This window comes from Alligator mississippiensis, chromosome 1 (genome assembly GCF_030867095.1).
Source record: "Alligator mississippiensis isolate rAllMis1 chromosome 1, rAllMis1, whole genome shotgun sequence".
Lineage (NCBI taxonomy): Eukaryota > Metazoa > Chordata > Crocodylia > Alligatoridae > Alligator > Alligator mississippiensis.
This window is the reverse complement of record NC_081824.1, coordinates 290,498,279-290,514,186: the sequence shown is the minus strand read 5'-3', so window position 1 is coordinate 290,514,186 and position 15,908 is coordinate 290,498,279. Positions and strand designations below refer to the sequence as shown.

General features: G+C 41.8%; 1 protein-coding gene across 10 annotated transcripts in view; it reads left to right on the top strand.

The window, feature by feature from the left end:
• TIAM1 (TIAM Rac1 associated GEF 1) overlaps nucleotides 1-15,908 on the top strand; it is a 270,454-nt gene that overhangs the window by 191,786 nt on the left and 62,760 nt on the right. For all 10 annotated transcript variants that reach the window (XR_009459072.1, XM_059720678.1, XM_019476350.2 and 7 more), the window contains 2 exons: nucleotides 247-417; nucleotides 11,377-11,481. Coding sequence is in view for 9 of the 10 variants with exons in the window: in XM_059720678.1 (XP_059576661.1) it covers nucleotides 247-417; nucleotides 11,377-11,481 (276 nt within the window). In the remaining variant the exon portion in view is untranslated. The remainder of the gene's footprint in view (nucleotides 1-246; nucleotides 418-11,376; nucleotides 11,482-15,908) is intronic.

The following is a 15,908-nucleotide window of genomic DNA, read 5'->3' as shown; positions in this document are numbered from 1 at the left end:
GCACATTTACACCAGTATAGCTGTGTCCACAATGATTGAAGATCTGTGTTTTATATTGTAGTTTAACCAGCAAAACTTTCTAATCTAAACTAGCCCCTACTTTTGGTTTATGACTAAAGTGCCTTCCCTCTAAAGAGTGTTACACGGTATGATGGCTGATATGCATACTGACTTCTTTACACTTGGTATTAAAGATAAGACTATAAGTGTTGTTGTAATAGTCTAACAGTGGCATTTTCTATTCAGCGCGAAAAGGAAGTGGCATTGACTAGCGTCCATCAACATAATCCTGACTGTGACATTTGGGTTCATGAGTACTTTACACCATCTTGGTTCAGTCTGCCAAATAACCAGTCTGCGTTGACAGTAGTGCGTCCAGGGGACACTGCAAGAGACATTTTAGAAATGATTTGTAAGGTAAAAATTATGAGCTTTTTATGGGGAAAGGCTTGCAGAGATTTGCATGCCCTTTTGGAGTGACTATTTTAATGAATGTGTGTGGGGGAGGGGGTTCAAATTCCTATGTTTTAGGTATTTCAGATATTCCCCTGCTGTACTGAATGTAATAGACCAGTTGTTCATTAGAAATAAGCTCAGAATAATAATGAGTCATTTAGCAAAATTAAGCAGCGTTGCGTAAGAAAAAAATACTTACATTTAATGCTTAGCTTTTTTCAAAAGCCTGAAGTGGGGAGAAGGAGAGGGAGAGAGAGGAAGAAGGGGGAGGGGATGGGGGGAGAGAGAGAGAGACTTTCACAGAATAGTAGGGTTGGAAGGGATCTCTGGAGGTCGTCTGCTCCAGCCCCTTACTCAAGGCAGGGTCATCGCTGACTCACTCTTCTCAATCAAGTCTCTGTTTCTCCTGCTATTAAAAACTTCCAAGGATGGAGATTCCACAGCCTCTGTGGCAGTCAGTCCCAGTGTTTAACCATCCTCATAGTAAAAAGTTTTTTCCTAATATTCAGCCCAAATTGTCCCCAGCTGCAATTTGAGACCCCTGCTCCCAGACCTATCTATCCCCTGTAGCTAGAGAGAAAAGTATATTTCAGTGGTGTTCTACCTTTTGGCCCTGCAGGCCAGATTAATGGCATGGGGCAAGGTAGGATCAAGCCCTAGATGCCAGGATTGGGCCCACATCACCTCTCCCCTGACGCTCCTGGATCGAGCCCCTATTCACAGCCTGCTGCCTCTGCCTGGGCCAGAGCACTGGGATTGGGCCCTGTACTACCTCCATCAGGCCCTGTGCACTTGATATAGTATATAGGGCTACATTATCTGACTCGCGAGACTCCCCATGGGTCCCGTAATTTGGCATCAGGGGAACAGCAATTGCTGTCACAGCTCCCCCTTCCCCACCCCCAAGTTTTTGGACCTGTTGGGAGCCCTGCAGGCCAGATAACATGGCTCTGCAGGCTGGATCTGGCCTGTGGATGGAGGGTTGAGCATCCCCAGTCTGTCAGTCCTTTATAATTTCCCTTTAAGTATTTGAAGACTGTAATCAAATGCCCCCTAAGGCTTCTCTTCTCCAGACTAAATAATCCTAGTTCTTTCAGCCTGTCCTCATTAGTCATGTTTCTCCATCTCTAATCATTTCTTTTCAAGTGTGGGCCCCACAACTGATGCATACTCCAGGTGAGGCCTCACAGGTGCTGAACAGAATGGAAGAATCACTTCACTTGATTTCTGAGTGACATTTCTTTTAATGTAGCCCACTTTATTCCTGGCCTTTTCATGGGAAATAGCAAAAGATCATTCTAATAGACCATTTCTTGTGATTCTGTAAACTGCCTTCACCTATCATCCTCACCTCAACTACTCTACACACCTCTTGCATGCTCCTCAAGCTCTCTACAGCTGTTTCTGAGGAGGCAAAGTTGTATCCAAAGCAAACAACAAATGTTTCAACCCTTTTTCTGTAACAAGCCACCCAGGCCCAGTTTCCTGCTGTGGATAGCCACCACAATATAAAACAGCAGCCTTCTCTTTTGCCATTGACCAACCTTCCCATAGATATCTTCTTGCAGGACTTGTTTGCCCCCACAAAAGTAGTGCGAGATATCACCCACTTTCCAGTTACCAAATCCTCCCTATGTGCAGGTCTCACACAGCTTGCAGATAGCATCCTTAGAACTCAAGCAAGTTCTTCAAATAGAAAATGTCATTGAAGGAAGAAAGTAAGTTGCCTGTGATGTCTGTATTGAAGAGTCAGAATTATCTCATGGGGCAAGGGGGAAGGAGCAGAGAGCTATATTTTTTATATTGGAAAAACACATTTAACTTGAAAAATAAACAAATAAGATACAATCTTGGGGAAGCTTTGAAATGAAATGAAATTTATAGTGGTGGTGAATTTAACACAGGCTGTAAGTGTCATTATCCAGATAATGTATGTATTCCAATGTAACATATGTGTTCCACTAACAACCTAACTGAATAACTAAAACTGATTCCCAGAAATGTTACATACTCTTCTGAGAAACAAGACCTCCTTTGTGCTTAGAATTATCAAGAGCTATTAAGAACTTAACTTTGGGGAATTTTAAGGACATGTTGCATATGCTGCTGAAGAGCTGGAAGGTGTGAAGAAAGGCATTTGTTTGGTGTAATTATACAGCATGCTCAGCTTGCTGCCAGGTGCACTTCTAAAGACTGCAGCAGCCTGTGAAAGCTCTTTATTGTAATCTGGGAGAGATGACATTTTTGGAGAGAGACATAATAGGGAAGTTGGATGATACATTACTAATGATTTATTTTTAGGACCTTTATTTTCCTTTTGGCTAAGAGTGTTTAGCCCAGTGGGTGAGATCCTTAAGTGGTGTAAATTGGTGTAGATTTATGGATTCTAGTTTATACTTTTTCATGTACAGGGGCAGTTCTGTTTCTGTTTTGTTTTGTTTTGATTTTTTTTTTTAGAGTTAATCTCTGTTTCCTTCCTTTCCACAATGGTTGTCAGTCTGAAAAATGCTGATGGGTGCATTCTTTTCTAGAACATTTAATAATCAATCTCTTTCTTCTGTCTCTTGCATTCAGCTCATTCTTTTTCCTTTTACTCTCTGATCTACATCATTTCACATCTGCCATCTGAGAACCAGTCAAGTTCTGGTACAGTAAACATTTCAAGATCTACATTTCATGTAAACCTCTTCATGTTGTAGATTTGGTTAAAGTTCTCCATGGTATTAAATTGGCCTTGACTATTGTGTCCTAAATCCAATTGAGTAACTGTAGAGAATGTACTATATATGTTAACAAAGATCTTTGTGCCACTTCAGTATTTGGTGGCGGGTAAGGAGGGGATGTTTTATTTGATTCTAAGAATTTATAAGGCTCTTTAGTTTGTAGAAGATTTTCTCTAAGGTATAACTAACAATATGATTTTAAGGCAAGAAAAATCAATTTGTCCATGTGCATTTATTTTGTACTAATAATATCCATGTATGAACATGTACATATAGATATTTATGTACTGACTGTGTATTTCCAAAATATATGCAACTAACACATGCACATGCGTGCTCTGTATGAGTTTACAGGTGGGATCAGGAAGTATAGATAAATAAAACCTGTAATCCTGGCAGTCCTTCATAAGAAACTCTGTTTCAGGTAATCTTATGATTTAATTAGACAAAATTGAGAGACAGTACAACAAACTTTGTTTCCTGGTACATCCTCAATGGAAGTAGGTGCTTTGTGAGCAGGTGGGCAAAAGATTTTCCACACATCTGTAGGTCTGTACCCAGTGTTGGTTATGATGAGCTGCGCCCAAGGCTGGATTCCCTAAGGTTTTTGACAGTGTCCACACCCCCACCCCAAAATAACATCCAGAGTCCAAGGTCTGTTTGAGCCAAATGGCTTCTTGGGTTTACAACTTAGCAGTTTTCTATTCTCAGCAGCACAGAAAGGAGTGCCATAGCTAGTATTGTGTCCCAAGGTCACACTCCTCAGCTTGAATGACAAGGTACCCAAGTCCGGAGTCGGCCTTGAGATCACGCCTCTAGCGTGAAGAGTAACACTTGAATCACTTCTTTTTATGTTGGTGTAGCTGAAATGAGAAGTACTGCAATGGGGTCATAATTTTATTTTAATGTAATAGAAGTAGGCAAATGTTGATCCTGTGGATCATGGTGTACTTATAAGAGGTCTAGTCAGGTGCCTGATAAATATACTTGTACAGAGTCCTGCGACAATCACACCAAGACCTTCAACATGTATGCCTAGGCAAGAGTATGGAGGAGTAGAGGCTGTCCAAGACCTAATGTTGGGGAAAGGAATCCCAGAGTAATAACACATTATTTTGAACTATTTTTATTTTTGTGTTGGTTAGTCTCTACTATTTGTATTCTTGGTGAGAGATGTGAGCTTGTGTTTGTCATCTCATCTTCCAAGAAAATACCACTAACTAGTACCATATCTACTTGAATATAAGATTACCTTGAATGTAAGATGGGCCCCCTAATAATTAGATGCTATATATGGAAAATTTATAAATTTCGTTATAATTTTTCAGATTATAGAATCTAATTCTTGGAGGTTTGCCTTGAATTTGTTCCCCTCCCAGTGCTATAGCAGAGAAGATAAGTTGGGGGGTGGGGGTTGGTAGCTCTGTATCCCTCTTTTGCACCCTGCAGCCCTTTCCCCCCTCCTTACTGCCAGACCCTGCTCTCCCTGGGCATATAGGAGTGAGGAACAAATTTGAAAACACCGACCTTGAAATAAACATGCCTACAGTAATTTGCATATAGTACCCATAGACTTAGTTCATCCAGAATTAATGCATTTTACCTTTTTTGAAACTGCTGCAAGTTCTAAAACAACTACTCTGTAAACACACTTTTAAGGATCACTTTTATATCTACTTACATGTCGTACAAATTATGCATGATGTCAGTCCAAAGCAAAAAGGGATTTACTATATAGTTCATTGGACTGGGCCCCAGCAGAGTCAACAGCATTTCAGGCCATGGTGACCCCACAGTTCAGCACTGCTTAACATGTGTGTGTACTCTAGATGAATTGCAGAGCAACCTGGTCTGGCTCCACCTAATGGAGGCTGAGGCCACAGTAATCATGCGTGCCAGGCTGAGAAGAGAGTGACAAAGGGATTCTAGGCAAACTGTTTGGGGCTCCGTTTGGTGATGTTAGCCCCTCACTTAGGTCCCCCCATATTTCCTTGTGCCTCAAACTCTGTCATCTTGGACTTCAGCATTTTTGGTAGCAAGGGAAAGGTGTCAGGGTTGGCTATGACCCTCCTGGTGCTGACCTGGCATTACAGTACTTCCAGGCCTAGTGCCAGTTCACTGTGGAAGAAACACCAGCTTACTTCTCTAAGGATCGCATTTAAAAAAAAACAAACAAAAAAAAACAAACGGTTCCTATCAGTATCTTGGCCTTTTTGGCTAAGATGAAATGAAGCATTTTTGGCACCAAAGGGAGGGTGTCAGGGCTGGCTCTGGCCCTCCTGGTGCCAGCCTGGTATTGCAGTGCCTCCAGGCCCAGTGCTAGTTCCCTGTGAACATCCACCCATTTTTTTAAGGGACAGTAAATAAATAAATAAAAGGTTCCCATTGGTGTGTTTGCCCAATTTGGACCCTGTGTCTTACAGTCATGCTTAGTGTTGGTTGCATATAATCAACTTTGTAGTTGGTTTCCATTGCTGAGCACATGCTCCTATTGGCAGCAGTATAATGATAGATGGTGTATTTAATGAGGTTTCCTTGTATGCAAATGTAAGACAAAGTGTTTCTCCCCATGCTGATTGAGGAAAAAGCCTTGAGTTTGAGTAAATATGGTATATTTTGAAACACAACTAGCTTTCTATTTTGTCCACACTAGGTGCAAGTTCTTATTTAAAATCAAGTTAGCTGAGTATTAGTTGTTAACGTCAGCTACTTCTTTCAGTCCAGAGATGGACAAAGTTTATTTAAAAATAAAATATTTGGATGCTCAGAGGTGTTTTAGATATCTGCCAGCTTTAACGCTTTCAGTATAATTTAAAGCAGTACCCCTTACACACAATATGGAGGCAGGGTGTAGTAGTATGACATCTAATATTGGTGCGCCTTATCCTTGTAAAGGAAGTAGAAAAGTAGAAGGCGCCTTTATTCTGATACAACTCTGTCAGTCATTAGGATTCTACTAGTTTAACTGTTTCAGGGGAACAATCACAATTGTAACTTGTTTCATGACTTCATTACCAAAAGCTCTGTGTAGATTTTGGTCAGATACATACTCTATCATGGAAATGTTCATGACGATTACTTGTATTTCCTAGCTTTGATGCTTTGTTGTATTGGACCAAAGGCATCTACCATGGATAATGAGATCTCAGGGAAATTATATGGCTGAAAATGCACATCCAAGTTATCTGCTGACCCTTCTAGTTCTTCTGCAAACTCTCAAAATTGGGGATCACTTAGAGTTTAGGTTCACTTAGGCTAGGGACAGACATTCAAAAAGCCCAAGCCTGAATTGATTCAATCTTTGCAGGTTAGTCTGATCTGCAGAGATTGAACTGATTTGCAAGTGGATAGACATTAACTTTTGATTCAGGAAATGCAGGCACATGTCTGCAGTGGCTCAGGCTAGAAGCTAGGGAGCACTAGAGTTAGCCCTACCTCCCTAGCTGAGCACTGTGGAAGGAGGTGGGCGGGGGGAGTGTAGACAGGCCCTAGCAGGATGCTGTGATTAGGGAGGGGTTTAAACTCCCATCCTGACCTGCACAGTCCCCAGCTGGGGTGTACCTGGCGGGGGAGGAGGAACCAGCCCTCTCCAGGCTTTCCTCTTCTTCGCTCGCTGTTCCAGGTGTGGGAGTGTTGCCAGACCATGGCCCCTGGCTACCACTCTGAGGCAAAGGGTTCGGGGAGGGAGGACTACTTGTGTCAAGTGCATGCATCTGTTGATGATACTGAGCTTTTCAATCTCCCTCTCCCTGCTTTTTCATACTGTCTGCAGCAAAGTGACAGCACTCAGGTCCCATGCATTGCAAACTATGTCATTTCTCACACCTCTCTCTGTCCCCCCTTGAACACTGTCATACTGCAGCCTTTGAAGCAAGCCAGCATGGAGCTTATCAGAACACAAAGCTTATCAGCCCATCAAGAAAACAAAACCCAGCTTTTTCCAAGGCACTTGTAAAACTGCTGATTTAATTCCAAAAAGCCGTAAGCAGGCAATGTTCTGTCTGCCTTTGTTCCAGTGATATTAGATGCACACACACACGCACGTACAGTTATTTCTCAGCATTAGTTATCACGGAGTTGGTATGATCATGACTAGATGCTGGCTGGGGACCATGGCACTGGGGTTCATGCTGTGGGAGAAGGGAGGGAGGGATGGAATCCCTTCTTGAGCAGTGAGCAGCGAGGAGAGTGGGGCAGGGGGATTCCAGGCAGATGCTTCTGTGCCTGCAGTCTCCACCTCCTTCTCAGCCAGCCAGAGCTCTGGCTAGGGAGGAGAGGGGTGGGGCAAGCCCTTCTCTCTGGAGCAGACAGCCCAGCCCAGCCCTGCCCAGGGCTGGAAAGCATGCTGGGATGCTGGAGGACTTTTATTTAACTTAAACCAGGAAGGGGTCTGGGACACAAGTTCCATAAATTGGTTTGACCCAAGTCAGTTAAGTCTGATACTACATTCAGTCAGGTTTATCTTAAACCGGTTTTGGCCATTTTGAAACTGGTTTATGTGCACTGGATTTATGTTCTGTTACAGGTTTAAAGCAGCTTCTGATCACTTAAACCGGTTTGTGTGTAACTTCTGCCCCAGGCCTTGTGAGTTTATTGGGCTCCATTAAATGCACACAAAAATTTGTCGTCATTGGTTGTCTTTTGATTTCAAACTCAGGAAGAGAATTTCTAATCATTTGACAACTGAGTTCTGCTATGGGATTATTCAATTCCAGTACGGTATTTAAAATCTCAGTCTTTGGCTCACACCTGATTTCTGAAAAGGTGAGAATATCAGCTTCAATCAAACATCTCCAAAATGACCTGTGTGAAGATAGAAACCCTTGCAGTTTTCTGTGGTTCTGATTTCAAGCTCATTGAAAGATGTGGATGGGCGCTTGTTGACTCCTGTTAGTTACGAATCAGGCAGTCTCTGGGACCTGTTGCAGTTTTACGATTATATTGGATTTAGGATTAACTGCTTAGTCTTAGTGATTTCTTTAGGCTTTCTGAATAGCCCATCGGCACACTGAAGCATGAATTTGAGGACATTCACTATAATTCAAAATTGCTGTTTGGAAGTTGCACATGCACGCAAACATTCGTTGTATGCCTTCCCTGCATCCCAGACTTTATTAGATTTAGTTTAATGTGTCAGGATAGTCTTGTTGGCATATCATTCACTCAATAAGTCATTTGGACAGAGCTAATGTTGAATGACATGCAGAACATATATGAGGTCTCTCATACCATGGTAGAGATTACAGCTTTACTGTTTGTTTTAAATATCTTAAGGAAAGGAGTTGCTGATATTTTCATATTATCATCACAGTGAATTTTATCACAGAATTGTACTCCCATATCCTCCCCACCCTGCAGATATTCAACCTAAATGTTTAAATCTGCTCTCAGAACACAAGTCCGTGCCTAAATATATTTTTATTGGATTCAAAGTTTAGTTAGAACCATGTTTATTTTGGTGGATTTTGTACTATTATTTCTTGTGATTTCTGCTGCTAGGAGACTAATGTGACAAGAAACTAATGTAAGACTAGTATATTATTATGCACAATTAACACTCCCCTTTGGTATTGATTTTGTATAGTGATAACTTTGTCTATTTAAATTAGACAGATTTAGATGCAAGATTTGCCCATCAATCTGGCTGAATTAGTCATAAAATATTTGTTGCAATTATAGTCCCCTTTCAGTTTGTGAATCTTTCCCCAATGAATGCAGATTTATAAAAAAAAATCTATGACTTTTTTTTTTTTTTTTTTTAAGTATTCAGTCAAGAGCTATAATTATATGTCAGCCAGAATACTGGATTTTTGAGGCTCTTTGCACTGGCTACTCACTATGTATTGTTCATCATTTGTGGTATGCAGTTGGTCATGAAAGTTCTAGCCTTTTTTCTTTTGCTTGGATTGAGTAGATAACACTTTTAAACAATAGAATAATGAACAATAAATAGCAAAAATAGATTTCCCATGTGACTTCAAATGAATTGTTATTTTTACTAAAATTTTGGGGGAGTTGTCAATATGTTTTTAAATGCAGATGGTTAATAACAGGACTCTTAAAAGGCTGTATATGAATTTGTTGCCCGTATTTGTGAATCACTTTTGAATTTCCTTGACTTGCTCTTTTGCAGTGAGTTAACTTTGAAGTAACTTTTGAATGACATCCTTTGTGTTTATCATCACTTCAGTGCATTTTGATTACTCATTGAATTAACCATTGCTTAATTCAAGAACATTAACTGTATAAGAGGAAAGGTCATTAACATCTCCCCCCACCAAGTACCATATCCTCAGCTAATTAAAACTAATTCTTTTACATGAAATTATCCAGGAGCACATCTGCGAGGGACCATCAGGGGAGATTATACTTAGGGGCAACCAACATGGGTTCAGTAGGGGCAGGTCCTGTCAGACCAACTTGGTTGCCTTCTATGACCAGGTCACAAAATCCTCGGATGCAGGTGTTGCGGTGGACGTAGTCATTTTCTGGACTTCAGAAAGGCCTTTGACACTGTCTCTCACCCCATTCTCATTAAAAAAAAAATTAGGCAACTGTGGCGTCGATGCCTACAAAGTCAGATGGGTCGCAAATTGGCTGGAGGGCCGCACCCAGAGAGTGGTGGTGGACAGGTCATTTTTCAGCCTGGAGGGATGTGGGTAGTGGGGTCCCCCAGGGCTCAGTCCTTGGGCCTGCACTGTTCAACATCTTCATCAGTGACTTGGACGAGGGGGTGAAAAGCACCTTGTTCAAATTCACAGATGACAGTAAGATGTGGGGAGAGGTGGGCACATTAGAAGGGAGGGACAGGCTGCAATAGGATCTGGACAGGTTACAGGGGTGGGCGGATGAGAACACGATGGGATTCAGTACTGACAAGTGCAGGGTACTGCACCTAGGGAGAAAGAACCAGCAGCATTCCTATAGGCTGGGGAACTCCCTTCTTGTCAGTGCAGAGGCAGAAAAGGATCTTGGAGTCATTATTGATTCCAAGATAAACATGGGCCGCCAATGCGAGAACATGGTCAGTAGGGTCAGATGCATCATGAGCAGGTCCAAGGAGGTGATCCTCCCCTTCTGTGCGACATTGGTCAGGCCACAGTTGGAGTACTGCATCCAGTTCTGGGCACCGCACTTCAGGAGGGATGTGGACAGCATCGAGAGGGTCCAAAGGAGGGCCACTCGCATGATCAGGGGGCAGCAGGGCAGGCCCTACGAGGAGAGGCTACGAGATCTGAACCTGTTCAGTCTCCATAAGAGAAGGCTGAGAGGGGATCTGGTGGCTGTCTATAAACTCACCAGGGGGAGCAGCGGGGAACAGGAGAGTCCCTGTTCCCCCCGAGCACAATCAGGAGTTACTAGGAATAACTAGACATCAGAAGGCACTACTTCATAGTCAGGACGGCTAGGATCTGCAACCAACTTCCAAAGGAAGTGGTGCTGGCTCCTACCCTGGGGGTCTTCAAAAGGAGGCTAGATAATCACCTAGCCGGGGTCATTTGACCCCAACATCCTTTCCTGCCTGTGGCAGGGGGTCGGACTTGATGATCTGCTCAGGTCTCTTCCAGCCCTACCAACTATGAAACTACATGGCCTGTTTCCTTTGGGAAGCTTAGGGTGCCTTTGATGCCAGCATACTATCTACTGCTTAGAATTAAGGGACTGATTTGGATACTTTGTATATAACCTTGCCTGACATTTACAAAAATGCTGTAGTAAGAAAAAGTTCAAAAGGACTTTCATAGGATGTTTTTATTGTTGCCATCCAAAACATTTTCTTCCTTGTCCTTCTAAAGGTGTTTGTATGGAAGAGGTCCTAATTCCTTTGCTTTAAGAATGTTTTGCTCATTTTCTCTGCAGTACTATGGGAATGGGTGGGGGTAGAATTGCCTTGGAAGCAAAAATATAATTGAAGGTGTTTGCTTAGAGTAATAGCATTACCCATGAAATACTGACAAGCAGTTAGGTGAGAACTTCGTATTTTACAGCCAAGAGGAGGGAGTACAGAGAGAAGGGAGGTTGTTTCAGGTGCTCTGAAAGGTTAGGAATTTGACAGATCTCTCATGAAAAATGGAGACCTTCATCCGCCTCAGTGTCACTCATTACCTATTTCTCCTTTAAAATATGGGATTATGTTTTATATCTAACAACAGCCATTGCTTTTCTCTCTTTAAAATATCTTCTATTTTTGTTGCAGACACATCAGCTGGACCTTCCAGATCACTATCTGCGTCTGAAGTTCCTGATAGAGAACCAGATTCAATTTTATGTACCAAAGCCAGAAGAGGAAATCTATGAGCTGGTAATGCTAACTGCTGAACATTAAATGACATGTTATTTTATAGGGCACTATTAACTCTGATTTTCCATAGCTGTGCAGTTTTAATTTCAGGTGCAATTAGTGAATATTTGTAGTGCATAGAGTTAAGCTTTTTAAATTTATGGGTCACAAGTCATCTTGCAGTTACAGTGCCTTGCTGTCCATGGCAAACAGCCATGTTATTATAAGCTACATTATTTACATCCTATAAAATCTCACTCTATGTTCCTGAAAGGAGAGAGGCTCTATGCTCACTGTTGTACATTAGGGAGAGAAGTGCTTGCTAATAGCGATCTTTACATAGAAGGTTAAATTCTAATCCCACTCCCCCCACCCTTTTCCTGTTGCTCATAATTTTCAGTTTTTTCTTTAAAGAAATCTCTTTAGGTCCAAACTATTCCATGTCGGGTTCAGTACATAGATGGTTTAAAATGATGGGGTTGGAGTTTTAGGTAAAAAGTCTCTGGAGTTCTGGAAGTAGGATAAAATAGCACCATCTGTTTCAACTGGAATTTTTTAATTTACACAGCTGAAGTATAAAATTTGAGGCTTCAAGAAAATTATAAAATGAGACATTTTAAAAAATGAGACCAAACAGATGTAACGTTGTATATGTTAAACTCACCAAGTTCATACAAATGCAGGAAGCATCTCTAGTCTTCTCATATATTATGTCTATAGACAGACAGACAGATTTGGAGTATGGCCAATTTACTCAAAACATTACCAGTTAAGTATGCTGTGCTCAGTGGTCGCTCAGTTTAGCTTTTCTGGGATTAATCCTACTTGCTTACTTTGAAAAGTAAAGGAATTAAAGAGACAAATACCATTAATGGAGAACTAGAACTGACAAGTGAAGCACTTTAGTCAGGTGTCAGATTTTCCCCTCACTATCTAAAAGACTGGCTTAACCCACGGGAGCATTTTGCTAGGGTAGGTGTGGCCCAGGGTTACTGTAGCCATGTGACGCTTTTAAAATAAATAGTATCTATTCTACAGTGTTTACCCGTTTGCTTAACATTAAAGTCTTCTATTGAAACGAGTGGAACTGTTTTCACGCTTAAAGTTAATAACCTGCATAAGTGTTGGCTGTGTCAGGCCTAACCTAATAGCACAAGGTCAGTAGATTAGTGGTATGGTGTGTGTTTCATAGGAAAGCGTTGTGATTTTTTAATTTTGTTGAAGAGATTCTTTTGGAGTTAACTTACAAAACTGAGTCATGTCTTCATCTTTGTCGTTTCCTGAGTAGCTTGCAATAATACCACCTGGCTAATTACTTTATTTCTAATCAACCAATTTTTGAAGTATAAACCTTTCTTAGGAAAGGTTTAATAGCATTTCTTAGACAACTAAGGAAGGGTACTTGACACAGCTTGACCAAAAGCTTGTCTATAACCCTCCCAAAAGCTTATCTTGTATTTCTCCCAGCTATACAATTGGTCCAATAAAAGATATCACTTGCACAGGTCTCTGCCTTAGGCAGAATTAGAGATTAGAACTCTCAATTTCCAAAGAAAGGAAGGAAAAAAAAAAATGTGTAAAGTATTGTACAATGCATTTCAAAAGCTGGCAGAGGCTCTATCCATTACATGCATCTCTGTTAACATTTTTAACATTAGGTAGTCTTCAGGACAGTTGCATTTTGAAGTGCCTTTTAGAGGAGTAAAACAAATCGTGGAATGCTTTGTCTGAACCTTGACAGGTTAGGTTACTTTCATCTCCATCTGATTTTAAGTCTTACTATTCTGTCAAGTAATGCATTGCTTAAATTGGGCATAGTAAAGGCTTTGATGAAGGCCTGAGGAGAGGCCATCAGGACTTAAAGGAAGTGGGGAAGTCAAGGACGGGAAAGGCTGGAGAAAAGTCAGAAAAGCTACAATAGATGAGGAATTGGAACTCATGGCAGAGGTGATTTAATAGATTTCATAAAAGTTAGGGCTGGAAGGGACCTCGCAAGATCATTGGTTCTGTTCCCCTGCACAAGGGGCAGGAAGTCAGCTGGGGTAAGATTACCCCAGCAAGATAAGCATACAAATGTTTCTTAGGTATACAGAGTAGGTGCTTGCACCACTTTTGGGGGAAGTCTGTTCCAGATTCTGGAGACTCAGATGGTAAAGAAGTTTTTCCTTATGTCCAGTCTGAAACAGTCTTTCAGCAGTTTGTGCTTATTAGACCTTGTCTTCCCATGTAGGGGGGTTCCCTGGTGAACAGACATTCTCCCAGTTCCTGATGCACACCCCTTATATATTTATAGGCTGCCACCAAGTTGCCCCTGAGCCTTTGCTTCTCCAGGCTGAAGAGTCCCATGCCTCTCAGGCTCTCCTAATAAGGCCTGTTCTCTTGACCTCTAATCATGCAAGTGGCTCTCCTCTGGACTCTCTCAAGCTTCTCCAGGTCCTTTCTGAATTGTGAAGCCCAGAATTGGATGCAGTACTCTAGCTGCGGTCTCACCAAGGCCAAGTAAAGTAGGAGGATGGCTTCTTGGGTCTTGCCTGAGATGAATCGGTAGATGCAAGCCAGAGTTTTATTTGCTTTGCCAACTGCGACATTGCATTGGTGGCTCATGTTCATCTTGTGGTCAATCATGACCCCCAAGTCTCTTTTGGTTGTGGTGCTAGTGAGTGTAGCATTTCTAAGCCTATAAGTACGACATGGGTGCTTTCTCCCGAGGTGGAGCACCTTGCATTTCTCCATGCTGAATGTCATCAGGTTTTGATCCGCTTACCTTGCGAGCCTGTCCAGGTTGGCCTGAATTGCCAGTCTATCCTCTAGCATGACCGCACTTCCCCATAATTTGGTGTCAACAGTGAACTTAGTCAGTCCGCTTCTGACACCTGAACCCAGATAATCAATGAATATATTAAAGAGTACTGAGCCCTCAGGGATGCCATTGGTAACCATGTGCTATGCTGACTCAGTTCCATTGACTATCACTCTCTGGATCTGACCACGGAGCCAGTTCCCCAGCCATTGGACTATAAGGTTGTCAAGGCTGCAGTTCCTCAATTTTACCATGAGGACATCATGGGAGACCAAGTCAAAGGCTTTTTTTGAAATCTAAATATATGACATCAACCTCTTCTCCTTGTCCAGGTGATGCATCACTTGGTTATAGAAGGAAATAAGGTTAGTCAGGCAAGACCTACCTGCAATGAAGTCATGTTGGCTCTCTCTCAGAATGTTGCCTTCTGTTAGCCTGTTGTTGATGGTTTCTTTGATGATTTTTTCTCAAGATTTTTCCAGAGATTGATGTCAAACTGAGTGTCCTGTAGTTCCTTGGAACTTCCTTCCTTCCTTTCTTGAAGATAGGCACCACATTGGCCCTCTTTCAATTTTCAGGAACATCTGTTGCGTGCCACAAGTTCTCAAATATCCTTGCCATTGGTCGTGCTACGATGTCAGCAGCTCTTTTAGCACTCATGGGTGCGTTCCATCCGGGCAAGCTGATTTTGTGGATGTCCAGCCTCCCAAGCTGTTTCCTCATAAGATCCATCTTTTATTAGACCAACTAGTTTATTAGTATTAATTATAATTATTAGTAGTTAGTCTCGGTGGTCTAATAAAAGATATCACCTCTGCCACGAGTTCTGATTCCTTTTGCCTCTAGACCAATATGGGTGCAACCTGGATACCTGGCACAGGAGATGAGAACACAGTCTTTAAGAAACACTGAGTGAGCAGAAATCTGAAGGGAATACAGAGGCAACACTGCCACCTAGGGGTAGAGATGCAGTTTGCAAGATAATAAACAAATTCCATTTTCTGCTATTCCCAACATTAGCAGACAAGTGTGCAACAACTCCAGTGAGCTGCCCCTGCCCTGTCTGCAGTGTAAAAATTCAGTTCTTAAATCTGCTTTTTAAAAACCTGTCCTGCTTGTGTTCATCTGCCAAAGAACAACAACTCCTGGCTGCTTAGTCCTTTTGAAGAAAATCCTTACCAGCCAGGACCAGCTTTGTGCAGGGGAACATATCATGCAGGGGCTTAGAGGAGAAATCCTCCTTCATAATCTGGGGAGCATACAGAGCCACTAGCTATATCAGCAGCCTGTGCAAGTGACTTTTCTGCAGCCTCCTTGTCCCCACACAGTCACACCCATCCTACTTGTTTCAGATCCTGTACTCTGCCTTTTTTACTTTGATGGTGCTCTTCCTGTGAAAGAAAGGCAGTAGAAACACTTCTTGTTACAAAAATACCCCAAGTAAGGGACCTGTAATAATCTTGGCCATTTGTTTCTGGGGTAGATGGAATGATTTTAAATAATGTAAATGATTTAAATACTGTATTGCTCATTGGGAGTTAGGCATTTAAATACCTTTATGCAATAGCACTTTAACTTAACAGGGGCATTGGAATACATAATAATGAAATCTGTGTGGGTTTTAAGGACAGTAAGGGAGAGCATGTAA